Here is an 18922-nt window from a genome sequence, read left to right as displayed (position 1 = left end):
CCCGGTCCCGGTTAACGGCGCCGGTCGGTGCGCGCGGGGGGTGGGGCCGGGCCGCGCGCTCTGTCCGTACGTGCGCGAGAGGGGCGGGGCCGGGGGCGGTGGTGGCGCGTGCGCGGCGGGGCGGGGCGCGGGGCGGCCCCGCGGTGATCCGGGATGTCGGGCCGGCTCCTGGTGACGTAGCGGGAAGGGCCGCGCCAGACCCCCGCCCGCTGCTGTCCCTCGGCACGGCACGGGACCCCTCACATCTCCTCCGGTTGCCCCTCCGCCATGGGCAGAGCCGCGGCAGTGGAAACGGCCAGGGCGTCCGGGGCCGCCACTGGGAATGTGTCAGGCCCTGCCGCCGCGTGAGCACCGGCACCGGCAGCGTTGTCCGCGCCCGCCCCGGGCCGAGCCGTGAGTGTGGCGTCCGCCAGGCCGTCCCTGCGCCGGGAGGGAGGGAGAGGGCGGGAGCTTTGCCCGCCGGGAGGGGGGTCCCATCTCCCGTGGAGGGGGGGGCGGGAGAGGGTCTGGCGCGGTACCGGGATCCCGTCCTCACCTCCCCCCCCCGTCCTGCGGGGCTCTCTCTCCTGGCAGGGCGGCGGGTGCCATGAACAGCAGCTGCGCGTCCCCCGCCGCCGCCCGCCGCCGCCTGCAGCGCCGGGATCGATAGAGGCGGGGGCTGCGGACGCGCCATGGCCGGCAGCGGCTACACGGACCTGCGGGAGAAGCTCAAGTCCATGATGCCCTACCGGGACGGCCACAAAGGCGGAGGCGGCGGCGGCCTCCCGCGGGAGCCCCCCGAACCTCCGTACGACCGCAAGCGGCGGCACCAGGAGGACTCCGGCTCCGAGCCCAGCGACTACGAGGAGCAGAAGGAGGAGGAGGAAGCTCGGAAAGTCAAGAGCGGCATCCGCCAGCTTCGCCTCTTCAGCGCCGAGGAGTGCGCCAAAATCGAGGCGCGCATCGAGGACGTGGTGTCCCGGGCGGAGAAGGGGCTCTACAAGGAGCACACGGTGGATCGGGCACCGCTGCGGAACAAGTATTTTTTCGGTGAAGGCTACACCTACGGGTCTCAGCTGCAGCGGCGAGGCCCCGGCCAGGAGCGCCTGTACCCGCGGGGGGAGGTGGATGCCATCCCCGAGTGGGTGCACGACCTGGTGATCGGGAAGCTGGTGGAGCACCGGGTGATCCCCGAGGGCTTTGTGAACAGTGCCGTCATCAACGACTACCAGCCCGGGGGCTGCATTGTCTCCCACGTGGACCCCATCCATATTTTTGAGAGGCCCATCGTCTCCGTCTCCTTCTTCAGCGACTCGGCGCTCTGCTTCGGGTGTAAATTCCAGTTCAAACCCATCAGGGTCTCAGAGCCCGTTCTCTTCCTGCCCGTGAAGAGGGGGAGCGTCACGGTGCTCAGGTAACTCTCCGTTGCCGAGGCTCCGCTAACGAGCCGGGGCCCGGTTGTGTAACGCGGATCACGAGGCGCACGGATACGCGCCCCGACGGCGCCTCGGGCTCCATCTCCCTCGTCTGTAGGCACTCAGGGGTTCTCTGTGGTGAAAGAATGAAGCAGGGATTTGGGGGGGGGGGGGTTCCTGCCGTCGTGGTAGGTGAGGATTTGGGTAGGTGCCCTCTCCGCGGGGCTTGAGGCGAGTGCTGGTGGGAGCGTGGCCGCTCGCGGAGCTGAGCTTTGCCGTAGTTGCTGTAAATGGTTAAAATAACACGTTGAGACACAAAGTGGATCCTTTGCCCAAGAGTGGTCAGAGCAGAGCAGCTGGTAGGGACGGGGCTCCTGGGTCTATTCTTAGCTCGGCCGGTGCCTCCCTGACCTGACCTTAATCGTGGAGAGGAGGTGTGAATGGCCTCGTCTTCCCAGTCTGCAAACTGGGAATGCCGAACCCTCCCCTGCCCAATGATGATAGGGAGACCAGAGCGCAGAGCCCCGTGTGATTGTCACTTGGAAGTGCAGCGGGTCACAGGCACAGGAAAAGACTTTTATGTGTGTTGAGGAAGAGCCTTGGAGGTGGAATGACCTGCCCAAGGTCACGCAGTTGGTCGGCAGTAAAGCCGGGATTGGCACTGGGAAACGCCTGCTTCTTAATCCCACTGCCTCCCGGTACGGGCTGGGACAGGGGAGCAGGCAGGTGAGGGGACAGGCAGGTAAGGGGACAGGAAGGGCTGGAGTGTACGGATCCCGCTGGTGTCCAGCTCCTGGGGAGGGCAGCTCAAAGCCTGGCACGGGGGCTGCCAGTCCCTTGTGTCCCTGAAGGTCAGAGTGCTCCCTGCCAGGAGCAGGGATCACCGGGACTCTGCTAGCAGTACTCTGAGCTACCAGCTGTATCCTTGTTCGGGGGGTTATTTTTTTAGACTGGTGAAGGTCCAGGCTGGTTTTCCGGGCTCTCAGGCCGGTAACACAATCCCTTGCTTTGGGTTGTAAATTGATCGCTGCAGGGTTCGAGAAGGAATTTTTCCCCCCCACAAACACCTGGCCTCCTTGACTGGTGCATCAATAATAAATGCTGAGATCTCACGTAGCTTTTATCTCGGAAAAGCTGCACAAACATTAACTAATCATCGCTGTACCCCAGCGTTAGGTAACTTGTGTGGATTAGCCAGGGATGAGGGAGGCTGCAGAGGGAATCGGGAACGGCACTGAGGACATTTTCTCATACTCTGGTGGTTTGACAGGGCTGTGCAGGGGACCAGAGGTCAGGGTGATTTTGTGAAATGGGACCCAAGGGGACCCATCCTGCCCTGTATCCTTTTACTGCAGAGCAAACTCCATCCCCAGGGATGGAGACTGCTGGGTGTAAGGCAGCTGCTGTGCTCCCTGACTTCTCTGAGATATCAGGAGGGAAACTTTCTACCCTAATTTTCCTGCTGGTGATGCGAACCCCTCTGCTGTCTTTCCCTGTCAGGCCTGGATAAGCAGTTGTCCTTCCTTTTACAGCCAGAGGCCTTTTTTTTTTTAAGGACAGTGAGAGTTTTATCGTGCTTGGAAGCATTCTGGCAGAGCTGCTAATGCAGGGTCAGCCTCAAGTCTTGCAGTCAAAGCCTCTTGAAAAACTGTGGAGGAGGATCTGCAGTGGAGGATGGTGGGAGGAAGGAGAGATGCTTTCTCTGCTCTAGGACCAGAGAATGATGTTTTCTTCTTCCAGACCCTTGTTCTTCCTTCAGAACTGCTGGGAAGAGGCTGCTGGCTCGGGGCTCATGGCATTGGAGTGGGGTGTCTCCCAGGGGTGTTTGTTGTTGGCCAGTGTCACTCAGGTGCTGTTATCAGTCTATTAATGTGGCTGAAGAAATTCTACAAATCAAATGAAGATGCCTGTTCCCCCCAAATCCAAGGGCTGCTTTCCAACCCACCCACTGCAGCTTGATCATGGTCAGATGTTCTGCTTTCCAGCAAATAATAAGACTTTAAAACAGGGATTATTTCAAATTTGGTACAGCAGTTAGCAGGTACTTTGCACTCACTTAAGGGAGATTCTGCCAAAGTGACTGTTCTGCGTTTATAGGATCCTGGCTGGAATCAATTCCTTGCCTCACAGCAGATCTCCTGGTCTCCCATCTAACCCCAGCAATCAGGAGGAGCAGGAGAGGTGCAGAGCATGCTCAGGGGTGTGTCACCAAATCCAGCCCTTGGTCATGATTAAGTCAACTCCCTAAACTTGACGTTTTCTCCTCTGGGTAAACAGTTGCTGGAGGCAGTTGCCCTGGAGATAGGGAACGGGCACAGATAGAGGTGGCATGCCTGTAATGTCTGGGATTCGAATCCTGCTGGGTCAGTGGCTGCTCCTGGCATGCAGCCTTTCAGGGGAAGCCGCGGTAGCCACGTGCATTTGGGTGCTGTGTAGAAATCGTGAGGATCTAAAGGAAGCTGTTGGGTCCCTCTCTTTGACCCCACAGCACTCTCAGGCTGTCCCCAGATTACCCCTGTTCCATTCCTGCTCCTAATTTCATAGCTGCCTACGCAGAAGGGATTTTGCAGAGGGGCTTTCCCTGTTTCCCTTCCTTGACTTTGTTTGCCTGGCCTGAAGCAGGATGTGGTGTTTCCCAGCACTGAACCTGCCTCAGACTCCTTGGAAAATGTTCAGACCTCAAACGACAGGTTAGGTGGAACAGCAACTCACCTGGCTGGGCTGTGCCTCTCTGCCAGAAGCCAAAGGCTGAGCCACCCCGTGACCTGCTAATGAGCCTTTCCCTCTCCCAGCAAGACTCTTTTCCCTCTCCTTTCACATTGGCAGGGAAGATTTACTCTTGTAGGTTTTGAGATCTAGAAGATGATGTCGTCCAGTCCCCCCTTTTCCCGCAGCCCTGGGAAGTGGGTGCTCCTGCAGGTTTGTCCCGGTGGCAGCCAGGCCAGGAGGAAGCATCACCTCAGTGTGTGCTGCTGGATCTCAGTCCTGTGGCCCATCACCTCCCTGGGAAGGGGCTGCTAACCTCACCACGTTTGTGGGTTTTTCTTATTTTAACAGTTATTTGTTGAGCATCAACCAATAGAAGCAGTGGCAGGGTGATGGAGGAATTTGCCCTTTCATCTGCAGAACGTGTGTTTTGACAGTGCTTGGGGCTGGGAAAAAGGGAGGGAGCAGGGGGTGTGTGGAGCCAGCTGGGATGGGGGGGTTCCAGCCAGATCCCTGCCCTGCAGCTGCTGTCACAGGAAGCAAATCTTGGCACTGAAACTGCCAGGTGTGTTGTCTCAGCGTTGGAAATGGTGCAGCTGCACTTGGAGCAATGAAAGGCACAGGTAACATTTCCCAAGTTCCGGGAGCTTGTGCCATACGGGCTTCCCTCCCGCAGCTGGAGAGTGCTCCAGGTCATCTCCTGGCTGTTTGTAATGGCAGGGGAACACGGTGATGTGTGTCCCTCCTGTTGTCTCAAGGCGTGCCTGATGGAAGCATAATCAGAGCAGGTTGGAGTCGCTGGAGGATGAACCTCCTTCCTTCCCAGCTGGAGGAATCTCTCTGCAGCTGTCTGCTCCAAAATAGCCTGATCCCTCAGAACAGGCTGTTGGTGCAGAGGAAGTTTCATGCCAGTGCCAGTGGTGATGAGGCAGAGATTTGTTCAAGCTTTTCTTGTTAGAGTCTGTAGAACTTTAAGGCTTCCTTTCTGGGGATGTTTGCACAAAAATATCCACTTTTATCTCTGTGTGAATCAATTCTGGCTCAACAGCAGCTCTTCTGGATGGAAAGAGAGACTCAGGGGGTGTAAGGTTTGACACCTTAGTTTGGAGTTGGGCTTTGGTTTTGGGGTAGTGTGTGTGGAAGACATCAACACTTCCCCTGTTCTTCTGGAAAACGCTCTGGGATGGAGATGTCACACTCAGGTGTTCTCATGGGCAGGAATTTATGATTTTCCTTTCCAAGTTGCTTTAGGTTTGTTCTCTGGGCAAGAAACCTGTGGGTAGACCCATGATATCATTATGGGTGTTTTTCTTCAGGGTCTGCCTCAGGGTGTGCAAGGCCAGGCAGTGGGTGAGAAGTTCATGCTGGCACGAGGCAGCACGAGTATGACACAACCAAATATTCTTTTTCTTCCATTTCTCTGCCTGTGCAGAGACACACCATCGCTGTATATGATATAGTGCAAGCAGAGTTTTCCCGCACCAGTTTGGCAGACTGGTGTGTCCCCCTTTGGGCCTCAGACTGGAGTGGTGGGGCTGTTGTTTGATGCTGCCCATGTGCATCTGGGACCCCAGGCTTCTTGGTGCCACTCTGAAAGTGATCTGAAAAGGGGGTTCCTGCCTCAGAAAGGAGTGAAAATGAGTGTCCAGGACAAAATCTCATGATGGAGAGTGCAGGTCTGGAAGCAGACCTTTCCCTGGTGTTCAGGATGCTGCTGAGGATGCTGAGTTGAATGTTAACGTGGGTGATATTCATGAATTCACTGGAGCTTGACGCAGAGATTCCTAGAACATAATAGAGCATCATCATAAGCCCCTTGGCATAATGCTGTCGTGTTCTGCAATGCCTGGAGGATGGTGGGGATGGACATCACCCCTGCTTTAACTGGTCTTAGACTTTCAGCTGTCCTCCCAGAGCAGGAAATCTGTGTGTGAGGAGGTGTGTGTTTCTGGGTGAGTGGGTGGGTTATCTAACCAGATCAAGGAAGCCCGGTCCTGTCCCCGGAGAAGACTTGCATGTGTGAGCTGTTTTCTGCTTGGAGTGTCCTGAATCACCTGCCAGCCCCTGACCCTAGCATGCCAGCAGCAGCATGGAAAAGCCTTGTGGCGACACTGGGCCTGGTGGTTCCTGCTTCAGGCTGGGTGTGCAGGCTTGAGCAGCCTTCACCCAAGTGCCTTCCAAGGTGTTCCTGCCCTTGTCAGGTGTTTCAGGAGGCTCTGAAGGTGTTCAGTGTCTCTTTTCCCCACACTGGCGTCCAGAAGGCTCTGTGTGAGCTGACACTCTCCAAACGGCAGGTAGAGGGCAGGCCCCACCGCTGGGATCTGCTGGCTCGCACCCTTGGAGTGACGGGATGTGCTCCCAGCAGGGTGCACCCCACAGGTGTGGTGGCCACTCTCCACGGACCCTCCGTGATTTTACCTGCTGTGCTGGGCCCAGGAGTCCTGCTGGAAACAGAAGCAGCCATGTGGAAATGCTCCAGTGTGTTGTGGGAAGCTGGGGCTGTCCTTGGCCGTGGCTTTTCTCCAGCCTGCTGAAAATGTGGAGTATCTGGAGTCATCTCACACGGTGAAACACTCCTGCTGATAGCAGCTACTGCTTGAGCCTGGGCTTTTCCTCCACCCAGGGAGCTGTTTCACCCTGTTATAGGGAGGTTTTAGGGGATTGCAGCTTGGCTTGCAGGTCTGAATTTGAAGGTTACGCCATGTATACTGGGTTAGGGTTGGTGATGTTTGTACGGTGGCTGAGAATGTGCCATGTGATGGGGAGGGTGGTGAGGTGTCTGTGCCCAGGGGAAGGCACTGAGAGGCTCAGCTCTTACCAGCACTGTGCCCCTCTGTGACTAAAAAACCTCCTTGATCTGTTGCATGTTTGGGTCTGGGTGTGCTGCACATCTGAGCCATGAGAGATGGCTTTTCTCACAGGCATGTTTGAGATGATGTTTTGGAGGAATGTGCTCATTTTTTTCCCCTGTTGCTTTCTAATTTCTTCATAAATTAATTGTCCGAATCTACGGTTCTACATTTCTACATGTTTTATTTCACAGTACTGGAGCAGGTGGCAGTTTCCTCTGGGGTATGCTGAAGAATTGAATCACAAAACCTCTCCAAACCCCTTGACTCTCCTTATTCTTTCCCAATGTTGGTTCCTTCTTGTAAATCTAGCTCCTGTGTGCCTGGGGGGTGGTGTTTGCAGGAGGAATTCCTGGTGGAAGTTAGGAACTACTGGCCAAACTGAGTTGTTGAGACTGGAAACCACTTTCTGCTCCTGCCTGGCATCTCCCTGACGATGGCTTTTTGTTTCTGTTGTCAGTGGGTATGCGGCTGACGAAATCACACACTGCATTCGACCACAGGACATCAAGGAGAGGAGAGCTGTCATCATCCTCCGGAAGTAAGTGTTGAAGCCCTCCAGACAGCAAGATAAACGTGGATGTGGTGTCATGATGCTTAAACACTTGAAAACTGCCTTGCTCGTTAATTTGCTGGCTTGATCTTACACCTTGATTAGGTGTCACTCTGACGCTCGCTTGTGTCTTGCCGTACCCGGCAGTGGAAGTGGCTGGAACGTGTTCCTCAGGGTTAATCACTTCTTGGCTCTGTGCAGCAGCACTTCATCGTAATGTCTGGGATTGCAAGCCCTGCTGGTGCCCAAACACCTGGCTTTCCTTGGCTGCCCAGCTCCAAACAGCTATGATTTCAAACTCTTGTTTTGGGCTGTGTGTTCAGGTGTCTGGTCATGTAATACCCACATGTGTGAGTTGCCTGGATGGTCTTTTGAAGCTGATGCTTGTGATGAAGAATGTCCTGTAAAGCAGATAAAGTTTCCTTGGTATCATGGCTTTTGTTTGCTGGGGAGAGAGGAAGACACTGGCTTTGGAAGGAAACGTAGATAGTTCAATGCTCGTTACAGAACTCGTCCTTTGAGTCTGTGTTGGGAAGCCAAGCTCCATAAGCTGTTTTAGAAATAGGCTTCCTGTTCTAGAAGAGCACTCTCGATCAGTGCTTGTTCCTAAAGCTCTTAAGAAAATGGAGACAGAGTAAACCAACCCCACCCCAAAGTCCCTCGGTAAAACCTTCTTTTCTGCCTAGAAATGTCCTCTCTCATCAGTTCCTTCTACTGGGAGACTGAAAAACATGACTGCCACACATTGACCCCTGCTGACTGTGCCTTGGAAGGTGTTAGCAGTAATTCTGCTGTCAAGAAGCATCTTTGTAAATGAAAATACACAACTTTGAGTCCTGTAAACCCAGCCAAAAATGTGGGCATTGGTGGCAGGGCTGTGGTTGTGGCTCAGGCTGGCATAAGGCTCACAGGCAAGCGGTCTGGATTCACACTGGATGAGCTTTTGGATGGCTTAGTTGGTTTCAAAACAAGTCTGGCAACATTATGAGGATATGGCATAACGCCAGTGGAGTGGAGTTGGACATCTGGTTAGAGAAACCCATGGAATGAAGGCAGGAAAAACAGCAGCCCTGAGGCATTAGCCTGGCAAAATCAGCCCAGACCCCGGTAGGCAGGATGAGATGTGGCAGGAGACAGAGTGGGATGAAAGGCAGGCTGTAGCCAAACCACCCCACAGCTGGGTATGGCCACGTGAGGTTTGGGGCGAGAGGTTGTGATAAGAACTTAGAGCTGTTGTGCTCATGGTGTTGGAGCAACCAGGGAAAAGCAGCACAAGTGCTGACAAGGAGGCACCTCCAAATCTTACAGCTGCTTTGGTTGGATTTTGGGAAAGAGAAGCTGCCTGTCCTAGGTTGTGGAGCAGTTCCCTGGAAAAGACAGCTAAATAAGCTAAAGCTGCCCAAACTGGTGCAGATATTGAACACACCTGTTTAAACTGGCTCTGCCTCTTGCTTTGTTCAGCTTTGGTAAAGCTGAGGGTGTTGGATTGTTTCAGTCAAGCCTGGCTGCCCTCAAAATGCATCTGGGCGAGAAGGGACCTTAAACCTCACCTTGTTCCAACCCCTGTCATGGGCAAGGACGCCTTCCACTAGACCAGGTTGCTCAGAGCCCTGTCCAACCACGGCTTTTCTGGGCAGCCTGTGCCAGTGCCTCACTACTCTCCAAGTAAAGGATTTCTTTCTAATATCTAATATAAATCCTTCCTCTTTTAGTTTAAAACTGTTCCTTCTTGTCCTATGACCATCTCCCCATGTAAAAAGTTGCTCTGTTTTTTATAAGCCCCCTTAAAGTCCTGGGAGGAGCAGTGAGGTCTCCCTGGTGGTACCCAGCTGACCTGGTGCATTTCTGCTGAAGGGACAGAGCTCTACTGGCTTTGTTTGCTCAGCCACCCCTCTGCAGCAGTGTGTCCTTCTGCCTCCCCCTGATTTTTGGGGCCTGATTTGCTTTGTGTCAGAGCGGAAGTGCCTCTGCCCATCACACAGGCCAGATGAAACCACACCAGGATTTTTGTCTTGAGCAAAGCATAAACCCCCTGGTAATTATTTCTGTGTAGCCTCCGCAGCCGTGGTGAATCCACAGCAATGTTTGCCAAAGGCTGCGCTGTGATTGCTGCCAAATAGAGCTTATTAATTGCTGCTTATCCCCGGCGAGGGCGGCCACCTCCCCGTGTCCCCTGCGTGTCCCTGCGTGCTCAGTGGGGCCGCTGTGCCCTTTGCCTGCGCCGCGTCCCCGCGCCGTGGATCGCTGCACAAACGCCATTCCCGATTCCCGGGATCATGCGACTTTGTCTGGAATGGAGCGTTATGCAACCAGGAAAACAGCTACTTCCGCTGGTGGCCTGTGAGCACGAGAGGCTCGGGAGCAGCCAGCAGCCTCATAAAACTCCTCTTCCTCTTTTTCGTGGTGAGGATGAGCCCTGAGCTTTCCTGATCAGATCAGTTGGATCATCCCAGTTGCAGCTGGGATATTCAGCTCTGAATTCTGCCAGAGCTTGCTGCGTCCCAGACGTTGGAGTCTGGCTCTGTTCTTGCCTCTGCTCCGAGCGTGTTTTTGCTGACAGTGGCAGGAGAGCAAAGCTGTGGGAGCTGGAGGAGCAGTGGCCTTTTGCAGGGTTCTCCAGAGCAGCGTGGTTACCAAGCAGGTCATAAACACTTCAGTACTCAGCATTTCCTGTGTATTGGAGCGCAGGGCTGCCGGGAGCCAGCGGGGTTTGGAAGTGCTTTGAGCCAGAGGAGAGGAGGAACGGTGCTCTCAATTTATGAGATGCTGGGAGAGGTAACGTGGGAGGTGAATATAGAAATGAGACCTATTGAACCAGGTCTTGAAAGGCATTTTAGAGAGCTTTTGCTGCCATTCTGCTTCCACTCATAAATAGTTTCTCTATTTAAGTTAGGTAGGTACATTGTTCTCTGTTTTAGTGTCACCTCTCCTTGTACCTGGCCAGAGGGAGCATGGCTGGTGTTCCCTTGCCCTTGCACTGTATTTGGGGGTTGGTTTGTTTGTTTGAATCGCAGCCCTGCAGTTGCAGTTGTATTTGGGAGGTATTTGAACCACCTCACTTGTCAGGGGCAGGATCTGCAATGCCTTTGGTGTTCAGGCTGGACTGGGTCCAGCCCTGGAGCTGAGAACAATTCAGGATGACAGTGTGGAGTAGCACAGGCTTCAGCCTGGCAGCTGCCTGCAGAAGTGTGCCTTGTTTCTAGCATGCTGGGCAAACTCAGGCTGCCATGCCCAGCTTCGCCTGTGCCAGTCTGGCATCACCCTGATTAGCTGAAGAGGCTCTCCCTGATGGCAGAGAGAAGCTTGGCAACTGGATGTGCTTCCTAATGGAAGTTTAGATTGGGATTGTCCTGTGGAAACCTCCCTCAAGAGCTAAAGTTCAGCACTGGAGAGCAAGCAGAGATTCTCCCCCTTCATTTTTGCTGCCTCCTCCACCTGTGCATGGCTACAGTCCTGTGACAGTTCTCCTTTGGAATGAGCTGTGCTTGCTCTCCAGCATAGCTTGAGTGTGCAGAGCTGCTGGAAGGGATGTGGTGCAGCTTCTGTTTGCTACACCTTCTCCTGACTCGTACTTCAACTCTTTGCACCTCTTAGTCAAGCTGAGGAACACCTGACCCCGGGAGATCCGTGGGCAGGAGGGAGTTTCCAGGTGGAAGCAGTTATTACTGTTGCAGGTGATGATGCTTTTGCAGGGCATCTCCCACCCAGGTGGCTTAACTGGAGCTGTGAGTTATTGCCAAGTCGCTGTGATTTCATAGGATTTCACAGCTGCTCCAGCACCTCTGCTCCGTATCCCGGAGCTGGAATTGCAGTGAGCCCAGCACCTTTTGCATTCACCTCATGACTCTGTGTCCCTAAGCCAAGGCAGGATAAAGGGGAAACTTCAAACTGACAGAGAGTATGTTTAAATTAGATAGAAGGAAAAAATCCTTTCCTGTAAGGGTGGGGAGGCCCTGGCACAGGGTGCCCAGAGAAGCTGTGGCTGCCCCATCCCTGGAAGTGTCCAAGGCCAGGTTGGACAGGGCTTGGAGCACTCTGGTCTAGTGGAAGGTGTTCTTGCCTGGGCCAGGGGGTTGAAATGAGATGATCTTCAAGGTCCCTCCCAACCCAAGCCATTCTGTGAAGCTTCTAGTACCACAAAGCTGCAGCTTGTTGTGCTGTGGAGTGTGGTATTCCTGCCCCTCCTCCCGAGCTGTGTGGCTGGGATGGAGGGTTCTGCTGCAGCACTAGTGATTCTGTAGAAACTCCTTGCAAATTCTCTTCTTTTTAAATATTTGCAGAACAAGACTAGACGCACCTCGATTGGAAACAAAATCCCTGAGTAGCTCTGTGTTGCCACCAGGTTATAACTCTGACCGCCTGTCGGGAAGCAACCGGGACCAGATCCTGAAACCAAAGCGGTCCCATCGCAAAGCAGATCCTGATGCTGCCCACAGGTAGGATGATTTCTCCTAAGAGCAACGTTTGGGATGATGTCTCTGGATCAGTGCATGGCCGAGGTTCCTGGCCTCAGAACATGTTTAAAAACATTCTGATTTGCACCTTCCAGGTGCTTTCTGCAATGCCCAAATCTGTTTTATCAGAGCTCTTTACATGTTCCTCCCAGACTTGTGGAGGCTGAGCTCTGGCTGTAAGCAGCTTACATTGTTTATCCTGCGAGTGGCATAATGAAGAAGCAATAGATTTGGCTGGCTTTTGATAATGCAGTCGTTCAGAACAATAGTTTCCCTGCAGCTAATCATTTTTGACCTCTATTGCCAAGCAACCTGTGCAGCTGCGCTAAACTGTATTATGAAAGCAGTCCTGGGAGGGAGCGTGAGGGTTTGCTGTCTGGGAAAGGTTAAGGACTTCTTGGGAAGCTTCTCAGGCCTGTTTTGATTGCAGAGCTGTGTGTGTATATTTTTGTGTGAGAAACCAGACTGTGTGGATGCTTAAGCCTGACCTTCAGGGAAGCTCCTTGCTGAGGTTTCAGACAAGCTTGAGCTCTGCAGCAAGGCTTCCCTTAAACACCTTGGTGTGAGCACATTGATAGCCGTGAGTGATAGCCAGTCTGCCAGCTGTCCTGGATATTCCAATTCCAAAGCTTCCTGAGGATCCAGATGGCATTCTCTGCATAATGGGTACAACCCAAAAGTTGACTTGGTCGCAGGGCTTGGCTGCCATGCGGTCCCAGCCCTGTTTGAACCTGTCCCGGAGGGAGGAGGGTGGGGATGGTTTGTTTGTGAGCAGTGTTCATTCACCTGGACGCAGGCTGGGAAGATGGATGAAGATCTGAAGCTGGGCTGCAGATGTAGCTTCCCTGGGAGCACGCAGTGGGCTGGTGTCCGATTAGGGGAGCGATCATGCAGGACAAATGTGTACATCCGTCAGAGCTGTTTTTCAGCCTGATGTGACCTTATCAGGCTGTGGGGGATGGCTTGCATAGGTTTCTGCAGCAGATGGGTGTGAAAAACATGTTTTTCTCTTTCTCTGGCCTCAGAGAGTCCAGTATAACAGGTAATTCTCGTGGATATCATAGTGGGATTTCTTAGGAACCACTCGGATAAAATAAGTGGTGTGTGCAGCCCACCAGCCCAGTCCTGCTATGAAATGATCAGAGGCAGCTCTGCAGAAATAATAATTGCACTGTGCTAGTATTTGAGAGGACAAAGGATTTTGGAGGTGTGGTGTGATCCTGCACCATAAGGAGCTCAGCTCTGTGTTCTAAATTCTGCTGCAGTAGAGAGAGACCCTTCTGCCCAAGGGATATTTCTTGGGGCCACAAGCTGCAAGTAAAAAAAGAGGTGCCTGAAAGTGTTCCTGATGGAGGTAAAGGCCAAAGCTTGCCTTGGGAAGGGAAAGAACTGGCCCATCATAGCAAAGTTCTGAACTCCCCTTGGGAGGTGCAGCTTGGTGATCTGTTCCTGCTCTGCCAAGTACCCAGTGCTGGGAAAGCAGTGGGAAAACAGGCAGAGCTATCACGGAGAATGAGCTGCAGATAGTGTCCAGGAGAACGCCTGGATCCCCTCGTGCTGTGCTCTCACTCCTGTTTTCTCCCTCTCCATAGGCCACGGATTCTAGAAATGGATAAGGAGGAGAACAGGCGCTCGGTCCTCTTACCAAAACACAGGAGACGGAGCAACTTCAGCTCCGAGAACTATTGGCGAAGGTCTTACGAGTACACGGAGGACTGTGACGAGGAAGAGGAGGATGGCAGCCCCGCCAGGAAAGTTAAAATGAGGCGGCACTGAGGATTGCACTTTGCAGGCTCATGGAGCTGATGAGATCTGGCCTCCAGTCTGTGAAAACTTTCTCCTCCCTCTGGCTATCTTCCATCTAGCTTCAGTTTTGGTTTTTCCTTTCAGGCTGAAGAGTAAACAGGAAGGATTTGGTTTTATGAATGGAGGAATGCTGAGACATACGTGAGGATGGAACATGTCCAGTGCCATGGTGTCCTGAGTCATGGGTCAAGTGGCCATCTCTCCCTTAGGAAGCAGATAAAATTATGCCAGGTTCTCTGTTGGGATTTCTTTTGAAAACACCAAAAAGTTTAACTGTTTCATTGTGCAAGATTCAAGAATTGTATTTTTTGGTTTTTGTTTTGGTTTGGGTTTTTTTTTTTTTGCTTTAACACTTTTCCTTTCCAAATGTTTTAAATATGATGTTTGACCCCAGGAGCTGAAATTCCATGGTGGGCTCATATTCTTTGTTTCACCAAAGGGCTCCTTGGTCCGTTCTTACTTGGTGGTTGTCGGGTCTGTTTCAAGGGTGCCCTGCAGTAACTGGAAGTTTGAAACTTTGCAGACCCCTCTTGCTGCGATCGATTTCAAAGGGTTTAGGACATTTTCATTGCACTTTAGTGTTTTAAATGCCGTAGGTTTCCTTTCCAGCCCCTTTTCCCAAGCCAGCGTGGGCTCGCAGCCTTGTGTCCCTGTGCTGCCCTCTCCGAGAAGAATGTACTAGAGCTCTGGTTTCTCAGTGCTGGTCTGACTGGGGGCATGCTGCAGTTGAGGAGGAAGGAAACCTGGCCCAGCATTGTCCCGAGATCCATATTGGAATCTCAGGCTGCCGAGTGAGGGATTACACTGAGCACATGCTGCTTCCCAGAGCTGGGGATAGCAAAGAGGAGTAGGAAACGCTGTGCTTGTGAGGGCTTGTGCCTTGGGACCCCCGAGAAGAGCCGTTCTCCACTGCCCCTTCCAGGTGGAGAGAGCTGAGTCGGTGCAGCATTCCTGGCACAGTGTCCCATCCCAAGGGACTGGCTGCACTCTGATGGAGCAGGAACAGGAGCTGCTGTGGCCCTGGGGGAGCCGAGCTGCTCTGTCCCATCCGAGGCTGGCTCTGGGAGCAGGGACACTGCAGGGGTCGAGTTTGGCCCCAGTTCAGTGCATCCAGCACTGAAGTTGCCTGCTTTCTCCTGGCTTATTCCTGCCTGTGTTCCTGGGGTAGGGAGTTTTCTGGTTGCTACAAGAAATGCTGAGAAGAATCAGGCATTCAGCCCTGTGGAGTTGTGTTAGAACATCTGCCATCATCATCCTCTTCTCCCACCTGGTTTGTGTTAGCCCAGACCAAAGCCTTGGTGTTTGCAGAGTTTGGGGCCCAATGCCATATTTAGAGCTGTATTTTTAAGGAAAACTTCCTCCAGTTGATTCTTTGAACCGAAGTGTTGGCAGTTGTAAGGAGTAGTCTTATTTTTAAATTTTTACTGCTTTGCCCTCCCTCCAATTGTAGTTTTTCTTAGTGTCGTGTCCCCCACACACTTCATGGTCTGCACGCTTGGCAATAAAAAGATGTAATATATTTTGAAACTTATTTGCTGCTGTCTTGAGGGGCTCCTGGTCTAAAACAACCACCCAGGCATTGTTCCCTGCAGTGCTGATCGAGGACATTTGCTGACGTCTGGGTCCCACTGTCCTTTTCCTTCCCCGCTGATTTTCGCCTGGTGTTGGGGTTCTGCTCAGGCTGGATCTTGTCACATGAGCTCAGAGGATGTTGCCATCACCTTCAGCACAGTGCTGACCTGTGGGGGTGTTGCTGAGGTCCCCAGTGCCTGTCTCTGATTATCGAATTGTTTTCCTGGTGAGGGCCCCCACTGGCTCCGTGCTGAGGCACAGCCTCCAAAGGAATGTGTCTTGTCAGTCCAGAGATCCAAAAGTTTGTGCTTCTGCTGCTTGTGAAACCTTGAAAATGCCGTTTTCAGACCACATGTAGCATTTGAAGTGATGTTCCTCACCCTCCCAGCTTTCTGCTGTGAATCCAGGCCAGCTCTTGGCTAAAAACCCCTTGTTTTGGAAAGCTTGGCATTCCCCGACAGCAAAACTGCACGCAGGGAGCAGAGATCCCTTCTCCTCCTGATGGCTTTGTCTTTCTGGATCCATCTTGACCATGCCCCGTGCCTATCATGGTGCCAGGCTCTGCTGTGGGTGCAGACGGTGACAGGGGGCACTGCCAGAGGTCTCGGCTCTCCCCTCCTGGCTCCCAGTTTTATCCCTGCCTCTCTAATACGGATGCTCTACCCTGGTGTCAACTCAAACTGAAGCTGGAGCAGCCGGCCTTTCCACAGCTCCTTCCCAGAGCAGGACTCCTGTTGGATGAGGTGCTGGCTGTGTCTCTGGACATCCTGAGGGCTTACCTCTAGCCTGGTCCCAGCCATCACCTCATCCTGGTCCTTGTGCAGTCTGTACGTGTGCAAGTATCCTTTTCCAGGTTGTTTTGGTATTCCTGCATGTCCTGCTCGGGAGCTTCCCCTCCTTCCCTCCTCCCATCCATGCAGTGGGTCAGAGCTGGCAGCCGTGGCTGGGGGGACAGGTGGAGCCCCTCTCCAGCCACAGTCTCCTCTTGATTTTTAACCTGACTGTTTGGGGCTTGACACTGTGGAGAGAGGGAGCAGGATGCAAGTGGGCAGAACCTGCAGCATCCCTCAGGAGAGGAGTCCCCAGCGTGCAGGCAGGGCCATCTTCCCACTTGTACAGACATTTTCTATAGACATGGATGTATATGTGTAGATAACATGGTTTTTTAACTCTTTTGCACTGAACAACATCGGAGTGGAACCTGGATTCGAAACTAGAAGACATTTTTCACACAGATCCAGAGGTCTGGATCCTTCCTGTAACATGTCTGGTGAAACTGTGGCTCGGAATTCCTGGTTTTCTCTGCTGGGCTGCACACAGGCATCAGGTCAGGCTGGTGGCATGGGGCAGGTGCTGAGCAGGGAGCGGGGTGAGCTCCAGTTTGGAGGCAAAACTTATCCTGTCTGCTCCCTGGGCTGAGCTCATGCACAGCCCTGACCCCGTTGGCTTTGTCCTGTGTCTGATCCAGTTGTGTGGTCCAACCTCTCCATCCACCCACAGTGTGTTCGTGCTCAGCCCCAAACTGGGAGCTACATCCAGTGTGACAATCCACAGCCCAGACCCACAGCCCAGACCAGGAGAACTGTCTTTCCTAAGGAAGGGGAAGGAAGGTGGGGATCATCCCTGCTTTTCCTCAAAGAACAGGAGGAATTGGGGTTTGTTACTGTTACCGTATCTCGAGAAGGGTCAGTGGTAGAATTTTCCAAGCCCATGGATCAAAACAGCTGCCAGGCTTTGAGGTGGGCTCGGGGGGGGCTGGGGTCTGGACCCCCACCAGCAGCAAAGAGATTTTTACCTGCTAAAAGTGGTCCCTTTCCCCGTTGGGAGGAGAAACATTCGGCTGAGAAATGTCTCTGCTCCTTCCCCTGCCCGCACTTAGAAGTTCTGGCTGACTTTAATTTTTGTTTTTTAAAATATTCTAATTTTTTTTTGTTGTTACCAATAGAAATAAAAATAAATAAATAAAGAAGTGGCAATATTTTTTTCCGTGAGCTTTTCCTAGGAAAAAGCGTGGTTTGTAACAAAGTTGTACAGTTCTGAAGTTTGAGATACGAGAAGTACTGTGTGAAACGCTGTAAATGGGGCAGAGATTATTTTATGTACAGTCTGACGTGGGGGAATCTTTTAATTCCGGTTGATTCTTAGGAAGAATTTGGTTCTTCACTGTCAGGGTTTGGAATTTCATGGTTTCATTTTTTTTTTTTTTCTTGTATAGATTGCTGCATTAATTGAATAAAAGCAGAAAGCATTGCTCTGCCTGGCTGTGTGGTGGTACTGGGGGCTGGGATGTGCCTCGACTCCCCCTGGCAGGAACGAGGTGGTTGGGAGCAGGGAACTGGTTCTAAATAAAGGGAGTCACCGGCTCCCCGGGGACAGGCGGCCAAATGCGGTGGCTGTGCCTCCTGCGCTGTCCTAGAAAGCAGGGACACGGATCTCTGCCTTCCTCCTCCTCCTTCTCCTGCCAGCACCCTGTGCTTTGGCCTCGTGTGGAGCCCCTCACACTCCTTGTGCCCCCTTCTTGCAAGAGGGAGATGGTGGGATGGTTGTGAGGTGCCAGAGAAGGGATGGATGGGGTCTGCTGGTCTCATGTGTGGCCTTGTTTCTTCCTCTCCGCTCCTCTCCTCTCCTCTCCTCTCCTCTCCTCTCCTCTCCTCTCCTCTCCTCTCCTCTCTTCTCTTCTCTTCTCTTCTCCTCTCCTCTCCTCTCTTCTCCTCTCCTCTCCTCCCCTTTTCACCACCCCCTTCTCTCTCCCCTCTTTTCTCCCCTTTCCTCTTCTGAATTCTTCCTCCTTTTCTCCCTCCTCAGGGCAATGACCCACATCTGGCGCCAGCCTCCCCACCCTCAGTCCCCGGGGTCTGTGCCTGTGGTTCAGGCCCCTCCATCCATCCATGAGCCCACAGCCCATCACCAGGGCCTCCTTCCCCGCTCGCCCCTGGTCTGTTTTCCGCCCCAAAACCCTGCGTCACCCCAGTGCCGCATCTCCCCGGGGCCGGGGTTAGTCAGCAGGGAGGGGAAGCCATGCCCTGCCCGGGGTGACTCACCCCAAAACTGGGTGCAGGGCAGGTTGCTCCCCCTCCCACCTTGGGATGATGCCGTGGGGGAAGTGGGAAACAAAATTGCCGGTGCCCTGGCGGGAATAATGAGTCGCCAGCCGGGAATGAGGCTCGAATGCTAATTCTGGGAGCCGGCAGGATGCCCCAGGCCTAGTAGCCGGGGCGCCGCCATGTTGATGCACCCCATGGCTGTGGGGCACATGATGAGACCCTAAATCCACGACACCCCATGTTTGTGGGGGCTTTGTGACCACGATGACCAGGCTGGAGGTGCCCTCGCTGTCCCCCACCAGGCCCACGGGGAGGAAAAAAACCGAAAGGAAAAGATTTAAAAAATAATATAAATAAATCCAGCGCAGAAAGCGTCGAGTTGGACGACTACACATCCCATCGGCATCCGCGGCGGCGCACGCGCAGCGCGGGTAGGCGGGGCCGCGGCGCGCGGCGCGCGTTGCCGCGCGGTGATTGGCGGGCGGAGCTGTCCATCAGGGTTCCGCCCCGCCCCCGCCGCGGCGGTGCCTGCCCGGGCTCGGCG

The 18922-nt window shown here is 53.5% G+C and overlaps 1 protein-coding gene across 1 annotated transcript; it reads left to right on the top strand.

Annotated features, from left to right (window-relative positions):
- The first annotated feature begins 120 nt into the window (after nucleotides 1-120).
- Nucleotides 121-17583, top strand: LOC121672960 (RNA demethylase ALKBH5-like). The gene is made up of 5 exons (XM_042045913.1): nucleotides 121-393; nucleotides 574-1393; nucleotides 7410-7490; nucleotides 11783-11938; nucleotides 13549-17583. Exons 2-5 carry the CDS (start codon nucleotides 672-674, stop codon nucleotides 13730-13732), a joined length of 1143 nt encoding a protein of 380 aa, XP_041901847.1. The 5' UTR covers nucleotides 121-393; nucleotides 574-671; the 3' UTR covers nucleotides 13733-17583.
- The last annotated feature ends 1339 nt before the right edge of the window (nucleotides 17584-18922 follow it).

The sequence above is a fragment of the Corvus kubaryi genome, unplaced genomic scaffold, assembly GCF_017639235.1.
Source record: "Corvus kubaryi isolate FWS band 111438036 unplaced genomic scaffold, C.kubaryi_AGA036_p1.0 65061, whole genome shotgun sequence".
NCBI lineage: Eukaryota > Metazoa > Chordata > Aves > Passeriformes > Corvidae > Corvus > Corvus kubaryi.
The sequence above is the reverse complement of the archived record's forward strand: the minus strand, read 5'-3'. Positions and strand labels throughout refer to the sequence as shown.